The 17946-nt window shown below is 48.2% G+C and overlaps 1 protein-coding gene across 1 annotated transcript; it reads left to right on the top strand.

Annotated features, from left to right (window-relative positions):
• Positions 1-9612: 9612 nt before the first annotated feature.
• Positions 9613-17176, top strand: sgcd (sarcoglycan, delta (dystrophin-associated glycoprotein)). The gene is made up of 2 exons (XM_056285133.1): positions 9613-9731; positions 16698-17176. Exons 1-2 carry the CDS (start codon positions 9636-9638, stop codon positions 16881-16883), a joined length of 282 nt encoding a protein of 93 aa, XP_056141108.1. The 5' UTR covers positions 9613-9635; the 3' UTR covers positions 16884-17176.
• Positions 17177-17946: the final 770 nt, after the last annotated feature.

The following is a 17946-nucleotide window of genomic DNA, read 5'->3' as shown; positions in this document are numbered from 1 at the left end:
ATCCTTATATGATCAGTCAATATCCTTATAAGATCAGTAAGTATCCTAAAAGGATCAGTAAATGGCCCTGTATGATCAGTAAATGGCCTCGTGATCAGTCAGTATCCTTATATGATCAGTCAGTATCCTTCAGTCAATATCCTTATATGACTAGTAAATATCCTTATATGATCAGTCAATATCCTTATATAACTAGTAAATATCCTTATACGATCGGTAAATATCCTTATATGATCAGTAAATCTCCTTATATGATCAGTCAATATCTTTATATCATCAGTCGGTATCCTTATATAACTAGTAAATATCCTTATATGATCCAGTCAATATCCTTATATCATCAGTCAATATCCTTATATGATCAGTAAATATCCTTATATGATCAGTAAATATCCTTATATGATCAGTCAATATCCTTATATGGCTAGTAAATATCCTTATATGATCAGTAAATATCATAGGATCAGCAAATATCAAGGGTAGTATGTGCCATAATATGAACATGTCATTCACTCTACATTATATTAACTCACATTACATTACATTACTTTATATTACTTTACTTAAATAACAATAACTTACTACTTTACTTTTCTTGTTTTAATCCCTTTTTCTTCCCAATTGTACTTGGCCAATTCCCCCACTCTTCCGAGCCGTCCCGGTCTCTGCTCCACCCCCTCTGCTGATCCGGGGAGGGCTGCAGACTGCTACATGCCTCATCCCATACATGTGGAGTCACCAGCCACTTCTTTTCACCTGACAGTGAGGAGTTTCACCAGGGGGACTTAGCACGTGGGAGGATCACGCTATTCCGCCAGTTGCCCCCCCCCCCCCCCGAACAGATGCCCCAACCAACCAGAGGAGGCGCTAGTGCAGCGACCAGGACACATACCCACATCCGGCTTCCCACCCACAGACACGGCCAATTGTGTCTGAAGGGATGCCGGACCAAGCCGGAGGTAACACGGGGATTCGAACTAGCGATCCCCGTGTTGGTAGGCAACGGTATAGACCGCTACGCTACCCGACCCCCCAGCCTACATGACTTTTCTATGAGAGTTTCATGTGTTGTCAGTTTTGATTTGTCGTAGTTATTCAGAACAGTAGAGGTCAGCAGGAGGCACTGTTTTCCATCCTCTGTGTGTGTGTGTGTGTGTGTGTGTGTGTGTGTGTGTGTGTGTGTGTGTGTGTGTGTGTGTGTGTGTGTGTGTGTGTGTGTGTGTGTGTGTGTGTGTGTGTGTCAGGACACACCAGTGTTACATTGTGTTGCTCCTAATCAGCTTTTATTTTCCCTCTGGCGGCGTCCAAGACATGAGGCGGCATTAGCCAGAATACTAATCTGAGGAGTCGGCGAGGAGAGCCCGAGGTGGATCCAGACTGCAGCAGGAGACGTGAGCAGACAATCACAATTCAGACTGCTGCTGCCACAGACCCACAAACACAACCGAGTGGCAGGATTTCAGTTGTGACAGGAAATGGTGACCATGGAATAACTGCTGGGAGTGTTTCTGCAGCACACGGCATGAGCTTGTTGGTTTTCAGTGTTTTCCAATGAGTGGAGGTGATGAAGGTGGAGGAGCTTAAATACTTGGGGTCAACTGTACAAAGTAACGGGGAGTGCAGAAGAGAGTGCAGGCAGGGTGGAGTGGGTGGAGAAGAGTGTCAGGAGTGATGTGTGACAGAAGGGTACCGGCAAGAGTTAAAGGGAAGGTTTACAAGATGGTGGTGAGACCAGCTATGTTGTATGGTTTGGAGACAGTGGCACTGATGAAAAGACAGGAGGAGGAGCTGGAGGTGGCAGAGATGAAGATGATAAGATTTTCATTGGGAGTGATGAAGAAGGACAGGATTAGGAAGGAGTATATTAGAGGGACAGCTCAGGTTGGACGGTTTGGAGACAAAGCAAGAGAGACAAGATGGAGATGGTTTGGACATGTGTGGAGGAGAGATGCTGGGTATACTGGGAGAAGGATGCTGAATATGGAGCTGCCAGGGAAGAGGAGAAGAGGAAGGCCAAAGAGGAGGTTTATGGAGGTGGTGAGGGAGGACATGCAGGTGGCTGGTGTGACAGAGGAAGATGCAGAGGACAGGAAGAGATGGAAACGGATGATCCGCTGTGGCGCCCCCTAATGGGAGCAGCCGAGAGTAGTAGTAGTGGTAGTAGTAGTAGTGGTAGTAGTAGTAGTAGTGGTAGTAGTAGTGGTAGTAGTAGTAGTAGTGGTAGTAGTAGTAGTAGTAGCAGTAGTAGTGTTCTTTCTTTTCGAGGCTTGACTGTCAGATAGTGGTGTTGGGTAGACGACCAGAAAAAGACCCAGTGGTGGATGAGGTGTGACTGGGACATGGTGGGAGTTGGGTGTCGGGGTCTCGTGTGTTCACCAGCAGTGGGAACAGGAAACACTTGTTTTGCAGCCATGCAGCTAAAATCTCTCTTTCTTTTTTTTAAATATGTTAAAAGCAAGTTTGCTTCAGGTCTCTTTTTTCTTCTTTTTTTGTGGGGGGGGGGTTCCCCCTTTTTCTCCCCAGTTGTACTTGGCCAATTACCCCACTCTTCCGAGCTGCCCGGTCTCTGCTCCACCCCCTCTGCTGATCCGGGGAGGGCTGCAGACTACCACATGCCTCCTCCCATACATGTGGAGTCACCAGCCGCTTCTTTTCACCTGACAGTGAGGAGTTTCACCAGGGGGACGTAGCACATGGGAGGATCACGCTAACCCCCCCCCCCCCCCGTTCCTCCTCCCCCGAACAGGCGCCCTGACCGACCAGAGGAGGCGCTAATTCAGCAACCAAGACACATACCCACATCCGACTTCCCACGCACGGACACGGCCAGTTGTGTCTGTAGGGACGCCTGACCAAGCCGGAGGCAACACGGGGATTCGAACCTTCGATCCCTGTGTTGGTAGCCAGTGGAATAGACCGCTACACGAGCCGGACGCACAGTGTTCAGTGTCTCAACAGATGGAGGAAGGGTTTGTTGGATGGTGCTGTTTTTATTTCCTGTAGAGTTGTTCATCTGCTGAATCGCGGGTTTCAGGAGAATGTGATCTGATGTGACGTGAATGTGACGTGACGTGATGTGACATGAATGTGACGTGAATGTGACGTGAATGTGATGTGAGTGTGACGTGAACGTGACGTGAATGTGACGTGAATGTGACGTGGATGTGACGTGGATGTGAAGTGAACGTGATGTGAATGTGACGTGAATGTGACGTGAATGTGACGTGACATGAATGTGACGTGAGTGTGATGTGACATGAATGTGATGTGACATGAATGTGACGTGGATGTGAATGTGACGTGAATGTGACGTGGATGTGAATGTGACGTGAATGTGACGTGAATGTGATGTGAGTGTGACGTGAACGTGACGTGAATGTGACGTGGATGTGACGTGGATGTGAAGTGAACGTGATGTGAATGTGACGTGAATGTGACGTGAATGTGACGTGACATGAATGTGACGTGAGTGTGATGTGACATGAATGTGATGTGACATGAATGTGACATGGATGTGAACGTGACGTGAATGTGACGTGACTGTGACGTGAATGTGACGTGAATGTGATGTGAGTGTGACGTGAACGTGACGTGAATGTGACGTGGATGTGACGTGGATGTGAAGTGAACGTGATGTGAATGTGACGTGAATGTGACGTGAATGTGACATGAATGTGACGTGAATGTGACGTGACATGAATGTGACGTGAGTGTGATGTGACATGAATGTGATGTGACATGAATGTGACGTGGATGTGAATGTGATGTGAATGTGACGTGAATGTGACGTGAATGTGACGTGACTGTGACGTGAATGTGACGTGAATGTGATGTGACGTGAATGTGATGTGAATGTGACGTGAGTGTGATGTGAATTTAATGGCCTCTGGCACCATCATAAACTGGACTTGGATGGAAAGATGGATGGATAATGGATGGGTGGGTGGGTGGATGAAGTGGTGGCCTGCTCTTTGCTCCGAAGGTCCTTGCACACAGATGGCAGCAGCAGCACATCCAGAGCGGTAGAAGCTGAAGCTGTTGGTTGACGGTTCTTCAGCAGGTTAATGGACACGTGGCTCGGCCCGGGCAGCAGACAGCCCGTCTGCCAGGCCAGCTTGTCAGCAATGTGCAGGTACGCCAGACCCGCAGACGCCACGCTAACCCCCAACCAGGGAGGGCAGAGAGGAGCTCCTGCCGGGAGTAACGCCGAGCACCAGGGAGGAGATCGGAGGCCTGGCCTGTACAACGTATTATTCCTGGAGCCGCCAGGGCGACGGCGAGGCTTAAGAGACCGCTGTCTTGAATCTAATGAAGCTTTTAGACACCTGTGTTGTGGAACGGCTTCGGTCGCTGCCGGCCGGGATTACTTTGTCAGGACGCGAGAGAGGAGAGACGCATCGGCACGCCGGCGTCCGTCAGCCCAGATGTTTACAGCATGGAGGCGTTTGAGCTCCAAGGGCATTCCTCAGCGCTGTTAAGTTTTCCCATCATTTTTCGACCAGGCTCCCGGAGGTGTGTGTCTGTGTGTGTGTGTGTGTGTGTGTGTGTGTGTGTGTGTGTGTGCGATGTACTTTTAATTGGATTCCATTGACAAGGCATTGCTGTGTAACACAGTATGTCTCTAGCTATAACTTATGGTTTATGCAACAGGAAAATGATCAAAAACTACATTCGTTGTAGTTACACGACTGGAGTTTCAAGGTGTGGACGTTAACCCCGTGAGTACCGTCCTCAGATGTACGTACTGCTGACACCTCTGGTGAGTTGTGGTAATTGCAGAGATGTTTGAGATCCATTCATGCTGAGCCAGTCACCAGCACCGTTGTATTGGCGCTGGGGTTGGCCAGAATACTTTTAAAGAATCATTTCATGTCTGAATACTGAATACTCTGTCCTACATGTAGCTAGTACTGTACCAGTACTCACAAAGAGTTATTTAGAGTACATTTAGAGCTAGCAGAGAGGGGTGTCTGGGTAGCATAGCGCTCTATACCGTTGCCTACCAACCCAGGGATCGCTGGTTTGAATCCCTGGGCTACCTCCGGCTTGGTCAGGGGTCCGTATAGTAGATGCAACTGGCCGTGTCTGTGGGTGTGTGTCCCGGTCACTGCACCAGCGCCTCCTCTGGTCGGTCGGGGGGGCGCCTGTTCTGGGGGGGAGGGGGAACTGGGATGAATAGCGTGCTCCTCCTACGTGCTACGTCCCCCCGGTGAAACTCCTCACTGTCAGGTGAAAAGAAACAGCTGGTGACTCCACTTGTATGGGAGGAGCCATGCGGTAGCCTGCAGCCCTCCCCGGATCAGCAGAGGGGGTGGAGCAGCGACGGGGACGGCTCGGAAGGGTGGGGTAATTGGCCGGCTACAACTGGGGAGAAAAAGGGGGGGGGGGAATCCAAAAAAAGAACTAGAAGAGTGTATTCAGTAGAGTTCAGACCAGTCCACCAGACGGCTCTCCTCTCCTCTCCTCCTCCTCCTCCTCTCTTCTTCTGTGGTGGTGGACCTAGGAGACAGACCAGCTGAGGAGTTAACACTCACTTACAGTATAAAACAGCTCTCCAAAGGTTCTGAACCACCACAACCACGACAGGTCCTTGATCATCATACAGTCATAGGTGTGTACATACATCACCAGGCTGACAGGCCCAGTAGTGTGAGAGATGAACACACACACACACACACGGACACACACACACACACACACACACACACACAATCTCTCATACTACCCCCTCCTGACAAGGTGTGGTGTTTGACAGCTCTTTTAACTTTGACAAACAAATAAGCTCAGTAGTCGGAGCAAGTGTTTTTTCAATCACGACTTCTGGGAAAAGTGACGGCCCATCTCCCTCCCAATGATCTTGAAGGGGTAATTGGTGCATTTATTACCCCTCGTTGGGATTATGGTAACTCGTTGTATTTTGGCGCAGCTCAGTCGTCGCTTCGTCGCCTGCAGCTCGTACAAAATGCAGCTGCTCGCCTGCTGACAGGAAAGAAGCGACGTGGTCACATGACGCCTGTACCGGCCTCCCTTCATTGGCTTCCTGTCTGTTTTAGGATCCAGTTTAAGATTTTATTACTTGTTTTTAAGTCCTTAAATGGGCTGGCACCACCTTATTTACATCATCATACACCAGTCAGAGCACTCAGGTCAACAAACCAGACGCTCCTGCATGTTCCCAGATCCAGGCTAAGAGTAGGGGGCGACAGAGCCTTTGCAGTGGCTGCTGCCCCGGATCTCTGGAACAATCTACCAGTCCACATCAGATCTGCTCAGACCCCAGAGACTCTTAAGTCTTGGTTAGAGACCTACCTCTTCTCGCTGGCATTCAGTTCCAGTTGAGCTTGACACCGTGCTTTTATTGTGGAAATATACTTTTGCTCTTATGTTTTATTGTTAAAATTTTATATTCTTTATTTTATTATGTCTTCTTCACATCTATTTTTATATTCATATGTGTCACTTATTTTATATTGTATTTTAAGTTTGTGCAGCACTTTGGTTCAGCTGTGGTTGTTTTAAATGTGCTATATAAATAAACTCGACTTGGCTTGACTTGACTTGGCTTCACATGACAAGACTTTGATGCAGCGCTCAAGTCAATATAACAGGAAATAGAGAAAATAAAAGCTGTTACTAAGCAACACTCAAGCTAAGAAATCTAGCTAATATGATAAAGACGGTTTGCCTGTCAGTCTGTGGCTGTGCAGCCTCCTAGGTGGATCCTCACACGAATGTGACCAAGTCTGATATGAACTTGCACTTTCCAAAAAGAAAAAGGTTTGCTATGCGACCTTTGCGGTCTAACCCCAATCCTGTCTTTATTTTCATAATACAATAAATTGGGTAAACAGAGGACACAGACAAGATGGCGGCGTAACTACACACTAAGACAAAACTCTCCTGAATTTTTTGAGTTAGCAGTTTGTCGTTCTTTCAGACGTGCATGTCTGTTTTATATGCTGTTATTTTGCCTGATAATCAAACCGTTCGTCTTTTCTTTGATCAGTATTTGTTTTTTGAGTACACAAGGGTTTTTTTATCCATGGCATCTAGCAAACATAAATCGAACATTACCCTGGAAACTCCAACCAGGTTCCCTGCCAGCAAAAATAGAAAAATTCTGCAAGAGGAAGAACAGCAGTAGTGCATGAAAGCGCAGACAGTTTGCAGGAGGTCGTTGAAAATGTAAAGGAAGCTGTTGAATTTGTCTACTCTGAGTTGAAAGACTTGAAGGAGAAAATGGCAGACACGATTACTAGGGTAGACAAAACCAAGCAGAAGCTACTGGAGATGGAAAACAAGATTCAAGAACCCTCGCACTATGAAAGACAATGGGACCTACGTTTATTTGGCCCTGCTAAAAGGTAAGGGTAAGGACATTAGCAAGAAATGTATCCTCATCTGCCTGGAGACGGCACCGAACTGGGACAAATTACCCGAAATTATTGACAATGTTCACCAACTCAGGAAACCACGGATGCCCTATAGGCATCATAATGCAGTTTTCAATGGAACCCCCAGGAAGTTGAGTCATTTCATCTGGACACGACGATTAGTGCGAGAAACGTTTCATCACTCATCTAAGTGACCTCTTCAGTCTAAGGGCCTTAACCGACTGGCGGCCAATGTCGGGCCATTGGTGAGTGTCTGTGACCCTAGTTTTGTACATGCTAGTTGGCCGGCGGCTGTAGTCTTTGCGGTGTGTTCAAGTGCTACTTTTTGGCCCAGACGACCGACGACGTGAGGCGACGCAACAGTCGGCCTTCGTCGCCGCTATAGTCGGTTTGGTGTGACTGGGCCCTAAACTGACTGCAGGTGTCCCCACCCTTATAAACAACACAGTGGCATGACGACCGAAACCAACGATTGGTTTCATATGCAAGCAATGACCACGTGTACTATTCACAGAGGATTGGGGAATAGCTGCACTCACAGCATTGTAAGATGGTGACAGATGTACGCTTAGCTTCCCTCCTCCCCCTTCACGGATGGTCGTTCCCTGTTCACATAGATGGCCTCTTTGACTCCTTGTTCAAACCAGCGTTCCTCCCTATCAAGGATGTGCACATCCTCATCCTTGAAAGAGTGGCCACTGGCCTGTAGATGGTGTAGACTGTGGAGTCCTGGCCTGATGTGTTGGCTCTTCTGTGTTGTGCCATCCTCTTGGCCAGCATCTGTTAGTTTCCCCAATGTAAAAGTCACAGCAATCCTCCTGGCACTTAACAGTGTACACTATATTGCTCTGTTTTTGCCAGGGGACCCGATCCTTGGGATGGACCAACTTCTGGTGCAGCGTGTTTTGGGGTTTGAAAGCAACTGAGACATGTTGTTTGGAAAATACGTGTCTGAATTGTTCCGACATTCCCGCCACATACAGAATCACCACTGGTTTACACTTAGACAGCTGTTGTCCTTCTCCTCTCTTCGATCGGCTGGTGCAGTGTTTGGGCGTCTTCCTGGCTTTGGCAAACGCCCAGTTAGGATAACCACACTTAACCAGGACCTGTTTAATGTGGGATTTCTCCCCTTCCCCGCTGCTGTGTCGGTGGGGACGTAGTCAGCTCGGTGGTACAGCGTCCTGATGACTCCTAGTTTGTGCTCCAGTGGATGAGAGTCAAACCTTAACTATCAGCAATTGTAATTTCACAGTGTGAGAGGGCTACCCTGTCATGTTCCACATCCTGCCTGATGAACTTGATGTGGTGTCCACAGAGTTCATGTGGTCGGTGAAATGTGGTACATCCTGAAATTTAATTTTAACCCAGGTGTTGTCCACAAATCTGAACCAATGGCTAGGTGGTGTCCCTGGATAGGACATCAGAGCCTCTTTCCACTTCCTCCATATACAAGTTGGCCACTACAGGTGAGACTGGGGAACCTGTAGCGCCCCCATGCCTCTGCCTGTAGTACCGCCCCCTGTATGGGAAGCACGTGGACTGAAGACACAGCTTCAGGAGCAGACACACTTGGTCAGCGTTAAGGGTGGTCATATTGCTAAGGGTGGGGTCGTTTTGTAATTTCATACAGACTTCCTCCACTGCTTCATCAACATGAACTCACGTGAAGAGAGACTTAACATCACAAGAGACCTTTGTTTCATCATCCTCCATAATGATGTCCCTCACCTCATCCACAACATCCATAGTGTTCTGAATGTGATGTTCATTACTGCCTACCAACGGATTAAGAATAGATGCAGAAACTTAGAGAGGTTATAGGTCACTGAGTTAATCATACTGACAACAGGCTGTAGTGGCACATCCGGGTTATGTATCTTAGGTAAACCATACAGACTAGGTGTAGCGCCCCTGGGTATAATCTGTGGTACAAAATCATGTCAATTACATTGTCTTGTTCTAACAGCTTCAGACAATCGATCACCTTGTTCTTGTGACCACTGCCTGGATCTGTTTCAGGGTTCACACGTATTTATGTTGCTGAGTAACGTCAAAGGCCATGTGTACATGTATACGCATGTGTACTATTCATAATCCTGTGTGAATAGTACACATACGTATACATGTATATGAAGCCATCCCCATCCATCTATGGACGGTCTATAGAGTGGTATACTGAGGTGGTGTGTTGTCTTCCTGTCATTCTCCAGGCTGGAGTCTCCCACCCGTTCTCTCCTGATGGAGGCTCCTAAAGGTGTCCAGATCTTAGCCGAGGCCGGAGACATCCAGGCCACCTGCCGGAACGAGCTGCGGCTGGAGTCCAAAGACGGAGAGGTATGGGCCATGAGAAGATGTATTGGTTTATTTACTCATTCTCCATGTGCCAAAACACAACAAGCGGATCCAAGCTGTACAGACAGTCATCTAAATGTAGAGTCTGGAGAGTGATGTGTGTGTCTGCAGGTTGTGTAGCGGAGAGTTGACTGACTTGTTGGTGACAGAACATCCATTCATATCCAAGACGCCATCAGTATAATATGAATATGTGATATATCGTCTTCCTCAACTCTGTCCTTCCTTCTGTTGACCTTCTTTCTGTTTCCTGATTCCGTCCGTGCGTGTCCTTCTCATCGCCCTCTCGTTTCCTCCTCGGTTGCCCCCTCCTTCCTTTCCCTTTCACTTTTCCTGAGTTGTTAACATGCGAAAGTGTGTGAATCTCTCGAGGTCTGTTGTCCTGATAAAAGGATTTTCTCCCGTACCTCGTCAGCTCCGTTACAGTCAGCCAGGACGGATTAGAAAAGTTTCCCATGAAGCCACACGGAGAAGTTAAAGCCTTCCCTTTTCTTTTTTATCAACCAGTGAATAAAGGACATGATAGAGAGAGGGGGAGAGGGGGGGAGGGAGAGAGACTGTCTGGAAGGTGCCCTTGGATTCAACCAATTCCTAAATGAGACAATTAAAAGTAATGGAGTAATTGTGGTGAGCGGTTGCAGACCTCCGCCTCAACAGAACCCCCTCAGCGCTCCTGCTGGAGGTGTGGGTGTTAATGAAGGAGTGCGTCGCTCTGCCACCTCTTCATATAATTGGACTTGTCTCGCTCTCTCACTCCATTAGAGGTGCCGTCCAAACGTCCGTTTTTCACCCGTCACTCACACCGACCGACAGGACACACACCACACCCCCCCCCCAGTACCGCCGGCGCCATTAGCATGCACGCTGCTGGGCATGAGACACCAACGTCCAGTATACCCCACACACACACATGCAGACACACACACACACATGCACACACACACACACACACACACTGACTCACATGCACACACACACACACACTGACTCACGTGCACACTCTGTAGAGGTGTTCCAGGTCTACTGAGACTATCTGTAGAGGTGTTCCAGCTCTACTGGGACTCTCTTTAGAGGTGTTCCAGGTCTACTGAGACTATGTAGAGGTGTTCCAGCTCTACTGGGACTCTCTTTAGAGGTGTTCCAGGTCTACTGGGACTCTCTTTAGAGGTGTTCCAGGTCTACTGAGACTATGTAGAGGTGTTCCAGCTCTACTGGGACTCTCTTTAGAGGTGTTCCAGGTCTACTGAGACTATGTAGAGGTGTTCCAGCTCTACTGGGACTCTCTTTAGAGGTGTTCCAGGTCTACTGGGACTCTCTTTAGAGGTGTTCCAGGTCTACTGAGACTATGTAGAGGTGTTCCAGCTCTACTGGGACTCTCTTTAGAGGTGTTTCAGCTCTACTGGGAATCTCTTTAGAGGTGTTCCAGGTCTACTGAGACTATGTAGAGGTGTTCCAGCTCTACTGGGACTCTCTTTAGAGGTGTTCCAGGTCTACTGGGACTATGTAGAGGTGTTCCAGGTCATTTGATGCGGTTCTTCCCCGAGGTGCCTGGTAATGGACCCTTTATCTCTGTATAGCAGGAGAGCGCTCCCTCCTCTGCTAGGCCACTGGAACACAGGATCTCCATGAACAGCAGGAGACCAGGAGATGCTGTGGAGGGGCGACTCCGGCTGCATTTACACATTAACATTACCACACCGATGTGACCTGGCTCCATTTTTTCCAAACATCTGGCAGAGATCGGATTTAACTGCTCAAAGTGTAAAATGTGTGGTGTCAGATTTTTTTGAGATGGGATACCGGCCTCCTTCGTATGTGGTATTAAATGATATTTAATATATTGGAATCTATTTGATATTGTCGGAGTGATAATTGTTTAGAGCTTAATTTATAGATTGTGTCTCATTATATAGTGTTCAGTTTCTATATGGTATTTTTACGTAATGCACTGGAAAACCTTCACAATTTCTGTTTCCCTCGTGTTGTGTCCTGCGCACCGACAGATTATTTATTAACTTAAAACCAGGGTTAGGGTTAGTGGTTGTGTCAGGATGGGCATCCGACGTAAAATTTGACCAAATCATTATGCGGATTGACAAGACCGCCATCAGTGCTGTGCCCTCACAGGGTACCGATGGAAACTATCAGATCTGCTGTGGAGACCTCTGGGAAACAGGGAACAAGCCGAAAGAAGAAGAATGGTTAATGTACGTGTACCCATATGTCCGTTTTGTGTGTGTGTGTGTGTGTGTGTGTGTGTGGGTGTGTGTGGGGGGGGGGTGCATGAGACATGATGGAGTGAAGGGTGGTTATTTGCCCTGGTCCATTCTCATGCGTATTATAAGATAAAAAGCTACAGGTGTCATGATGGAGGAGGTGTAAAATGATGTAGCAAGTACAATGATGGCAACAGACCACATTGAAGGACTGTGCTGATTGCTGGGGAACTGAGACGCTGCAACATGGACATCACTGCTCTCAGCGAAACCACGTTCCTGGGTGAAGGCTCCCCGAGAGAGGAAGGCGAAGGGTACACCTTTTTCTGGAGAGGCTGTCCCCCCGGCAGACAACATCAGCATGGTGTTGGACTGGCAAGCAAGAATAGCATTCTACCCAGCCTCACTGAAACACCCACCGGACTAAGTGAGAGGCTAATGACCCCCACCCCCCGTATCCCCCTAGCAAAGGCATGCTATGCTACTCTTTTGAGTGCATATGCACCAACACTACCATCTAACAGTGGTGTGAAGGACAGCTTCTAACAGCAACTAGATGAGGCCCTTCATCGTATCCCAAAAAAGGACGAGATCCTTCTTCTGGGAGACTTTAATGCTAGGGTAGGAAAGAACTGGTATATGGAGTGGAGCGCTGGGTAGGCATGGGGTTGGTCAGGCTAATGCAAGTGGTCTGAAGCTGCTAACACACTGTGCAGAGCATGACCTCACCATTATGAACACACTGTTTCAGCAGAAGACCAAATACAAAACATCCTGGATGCATCCACGATCTAAACACTGGCACTTGTTGACTATATCATAACAAGACATACTGACACTAGTGATGTCTTGCTGACCCAGGCTATGAGAGGTGCATGATGCTGGCTGGATCACTGCCTGATTGTGACCAAGCTCCACATCAAAGTGTGCCCCCCACAGCATCTCAAGAAGCCCATAAAAAAGCAACTGAACTTTGCTAAATTGAAGTCAGCCTCAGCACGGAATGAGTTCCATCACTCTGTAAGCATGATGGCACTAGAATTTGAGGCTATTCTGAGTTCTGACAATTCCATGGATCAGAAATGGACCTCCCTAACTTCATTGCTACATCAAGCTGCAATCGACTCTATAGGCTACAGAGCCAGAAAACATCAGGACTGGTTCGACGAGAACTCCGACACCATCACATCCCTGCTGGAAACATTGCACAGCAGTTGAGAGTAGCCCTGTGTGCCACCGGGCTACTCTCAACTGCCCTGCATCTGCCATCTTTTAGCAGCAGTGGCAAACAGCACGTAAGGAGGTACAAACAACCTTGCGCACTCTGCAAAATACATGGTGGATGAACAAAGCTCGCGAGATTCGGTCATATGGTAACAGAAATTATATGCGCAACTTCGTCAACTCTATAAAGAACATATATGGTCCTAGGGACTACTCTATCACACCCTTAACATCAGCAGAGGGACTGACACCCCTGAAAGACCAAAAGCGGACCCTGGCAAGGTGGGCTGAACATTTTGAAGCCCTACTTAACCAGCACTCACCAACCGACCAATCCATCCTGGAAGATCTGCCAATTTGCCCGCCCATCCCAGACCTTGACCACTCACCAACTTTTCAAGAAGTACTTGCAGCCATCAACTCCCTCAAGAACAATAAGTCCCCTGGCAGTGATGGTGTCTCAGCAGAACTCCTAAAACAAGGTGGATACTTGTGCACCAGAATGATCTATCAGTACATCCTGCAGGTCTGGGACCAGGAGTGTCCCTCATCAATGGAGGGATGCTAAAATTGTCACCGTGTACAAAAACAGGGTGACTACGGCAACAGTTGTGGCATATCCTTACTAGCTGTTGCAGGCAAAGTCCTAGCAAAGGTTATGCTATGCAGGATGGTGATGCACTTGACAGAACATCTGCTGCCAGAGTCACATCGCGGTTTCAGGAAGAACAGGAGTACTGTGGATGTGATTTTCATAGTAAGACAGCTACAAGAAATGTGCCACGGACATCAGGGCCTTTTCATGGAGCTTTTGACACTGTGAATCAAGAGCTATTTTGGAAAATCCTGAAAAAGATTGGTTGTCCAAGCAAATTTGTGAACACTCTACCACAGTGCCATGGTTGGATGAGGGCACAGGTGGCCATAGGAGAACAAGAATTTGCACCTTTTAATGTTTGCACAGGTGTGTGCTGGCACCGGTACTCATCAACATTTACCTTCTATGTGTCACAAAACTTTTTCGTAAAGATCTGGAATACAGTAGTGGGATCACAATTGACTTTAGGCTAGATGGAAACCTCAACATCTGAAGGTTCCAGGCAACCACCAAATTGTCTGCAGTGCAGGGCCTTGAGCAGCAGTATGCTGATGACTACACTCTTGTAGCTCACACACCAGAAGACCTGCAAACCATCTTTGCTGCAGTTGTGAATGCCTACAGCAGGCTGGGTCTATCAGTCAACACCACCGAGACTGAGGTGTTATGCCAATGGAGGTCCAGCCCCTCACCCGCTATGCCCGTCTTCACTACAAAACACCAACCACTCTCAGTTGCTCTATCTTTCAAATACCTGGGCAGCATCCTTTCTGAGGGCTGCAACACTGATCATGAAACTCATAATAGAATCAAAGAAGCCTCTCTAGCCTTCGGCAAACTCTGACATAAGGTCTTCCAAAACAAACACCTCCACCTGCACACCAAAATTGCCATTTACAAGCCGTCTGCATCACAACTCTCCTATACATCTGTGAAGCCTGAGTCACATACAGCTGCCACTTAAGGTTGCTGGAGCGGTTCCACATAAGGTGTCTGCAGTGAATCATGGGGTTCACGTGGCATAACAATGTTCCTCATGCTGAGATTATTGCTAGAACAAACTGCAAGAGCATAGAAGCCACGGTCACTGAACACCAACTGCGCTGGCTTGGGCATGTCATCAGGATGCCTCAAGAATGCCTACCATGTCAAGTCCTGTAAGGACAGCTTCATCTGGAACGCCGGTCCGCAGGTGGTCAGAATAAGCGACACAAAGACCAGCTAAAAACATCACGGAATAAGTGTCGTATCAACCCCTTGAGACTGGAGCAAGCTGCCATCAACCATTCCAACTGGCGGGAGATCTGCTACAGAGGTATAGAACAGCTGGAGATTGAGAGGAATGTGAAAAAACAACAGACATTTTGACAAGAAACAACAGTGACACTGATTTAAAGTGTTGAATTAAATCAGTTTGTGACAGTGCCTCATTACATTTTCTCATCTCATCATCAGCCGCTTCTCTGGGGTCGGGTCATGGTGGCAGCAAGCTAAGTAGGGCACTCCAGACGTCCCTCTCCCCTGCAACGCCCTCCAGCTTCTCCTGAGGGATCCCAAGATGTTCTCAGGCCAGAGTGGACATGTAGTCCCTCCAGCGAGTTCTTGGTCTACCCAGACGGCATCCTAATCAGATGCCCGAACCACCTCAACTGGCTCCTTTCGACGCGAAGGAGCAGCAGCTCTACTCCGAGCTCCCTCCAGATGTCCAAGCTCCTCACCCTATCTCTAAGGCTGAGCCCAGACACCCTACCGAGGAAACTCATTTCAGCTGCTTGTATCTGCGATCTCACCCTTTCGGTCACTACCCAAAGCTCATGACCATGGGTGTGGGTTGGAACGAAGGTTGACTGGTTAATTGAGAGCTTTGACTTCTGGCTCAGCTCCCTCTTCACCACAATGGTCTAGTACAATGTCCGCATTACTGCTGATGCTGCACCAATCCGCCTGTCAATCTCCCGCTCCATCCTACCCCCACTTGTAAACAAGACCCCAAGATACTTGAACTCCTTCAATTGAGGCAATAACTCATCCGCAACCCAGAGGGAGCAATCCACCATTTTCCGGTGAGAACCATGGCCTCAGACTTGGAGGTGCTGACTCTCATCCCAGCCATTTCACACTCAGCTGCAAACCACTCCAGTTAGCGCTGGAGTTCGCGTTCTGATGAAGCCAACAAAACCGCATTATCTAGAAAGAGCAGGGATGAAATTCTGAGGTTCCCAAAACAAACATACTCCTCACCCTGGCTGTGCCTTGAGATCCTGTCCATGAATATCACAAACAGAATCAGAGGTAAGAAACAACCTTGGCGGAGTCCGACACCCACCAAAAACGTGTTTGACTTTGTGCTGAGAATGCGGACACAGCTCTCACTTTGGTTATACAAGGACCGGATGGCTTGTAGCAACTGTCCCGTTAGCTCATACTCCCACAGTACCTCACAGAGTGCCCCGGGGTACACGGTCGTAAGCCTTCTCCAAGTCCACAAAACACATGTGGACTGGCTGGTCAAACTCCCAAGCCCCCCTCAGCACTTCCGCAAGGGTAAAGAGTTGGTCCGTTGTTCCACGGCCAGGACGGAATCCGCCTTGTTCCTCCTGGATCCAAGGTTCGACAATAGGTCGGACCCTCCTTTCCAGCACCCTAGACTAGATTTTCCCAGGGAGGCTGAGCAGCGTGATGCCCCGATAATTGGAGCGCACCCTCCGGTGTAATATCTTCTTTCTTTCTTTCGTTCTTTCTTTTTTTTACTTATACAGGTGACTTAATTTGTACATGTATATAATATCAGACATGAAAATTAAAATTCAGTGCTCTCCCTCTCTCTCTCTCTCTCTCTCTCTCTCTCTCTCTCTCTCTCTCTCTCTCTCTCTCTCTCTCTCTCTCTCTCTCTCTCGTTCGTTCATCCAGATCTCTCTAGATGCAAAGAGGATTCGTCTCTTGCGGTTACCGGAGGGGAAGGCGTCATCCAGCTCCTCCTCAGCTGGCAGCAGACAGACGGTTTATGAGGTATGCGTCTGTGCCAACGGGCGACTCTTCCTGTCGCAAGCCGGGACCGGCTCCACCTGCCAGCTCAGCAACAACATCTGCCTCTAGGACTCACCTGTCAATCATCGACACACCCTGACAGACAGACAGACAGACAGACAGACAGACAGACACAGTACATACACTGTCTCTAGAACTGATGAATACATTTTAAACACATACATCAATGCATTTAGACACACACACACACACACACACACACTATCTGCCATCCAGAAGCGATATGGACATAGTGACAGACACAAATATCTACAAACTCACACAAACAAGAATACAACACTGCTATACTGAAATATTGTATACACACACACGCACACACACACATACACATACAACACACACACACACACACACACAAGCTGATGCAAATAGATTATGCTTTTACATTTAAAATCAGCACATTCACCCTTCAATAGAAAGACTGAGGCAAGGACGGACATTGAGAACCACTGCGGGGCGGGGCGGGGCGGGGCGGGGGGTGCATGTGTGCGTGTGTGTGTGTGTGTGTATTTGGGGTGGGGGGGAGGGTATTATCCTGTGGGAGGAAGTGGAGGACGACCTGCAGAGATCTGAACTGAAACCCTCTCGGTGGCCGACAGACTTCTGACCCCGGTTTCCCTCCAGAACTTTCCAGAACTAGAATCATTAAGGTGATCAGCCGCATCCCTCCTCCCCCTCCCTGGTCTTCCTCCTCCTCCTTCCTTGCTCTTCCTCTTTCCTCCTCCTCCTCTCTCCTCCTTTAACTCTTGTCTATCTCTGCTGAAGCTGAACACAGCTGAGATGCCAGAAGGCGACACGGCAACTCCGCACGGTGGTAGGAGGTCTGCAGGATGTCAGGAGACACCTGCTCGCTGTGTTCTTCCTCACTCTGATGGACTCTGATGGACTCTGGTGGACTGTGATGTCACACTCATACCCACAACCACTCAGCTTTCCTTCTAGGGAAACCGTCCGGCTCTCAGACTCAGTGGGATGACCGAAGCATTGCGATCACAGTGCTTCTGCCGTCTCTTCCCACGTGTCACAATTCACTATGAGTACGACGTCACTTCATGTCTTTTTCTTTTTGTTAATCAAAGGAATTATTTGACCTGCAAGTTTTTAGACGGAA

This window comes from Lampris incognitus, chromosome 8 (genome assembly GCF_029633865.1).
Source record: "Lampris incognitus isolate fLamInc1 chromosome 8, fLamInc1.hap2, whole genome shotgun sequence".
Classification (NCBI taxonomy): Eukaryota; Metazoa; Chordata; class Actinopteri; order Lampriformes; family Lampridae; genus Lampris; species Lampris incognitus.
The sequence above is the reverse complement of the archived record's forward strand: the minus strand, read 5'-3'. Positions and strand labels throughout refer to the sequence as shown.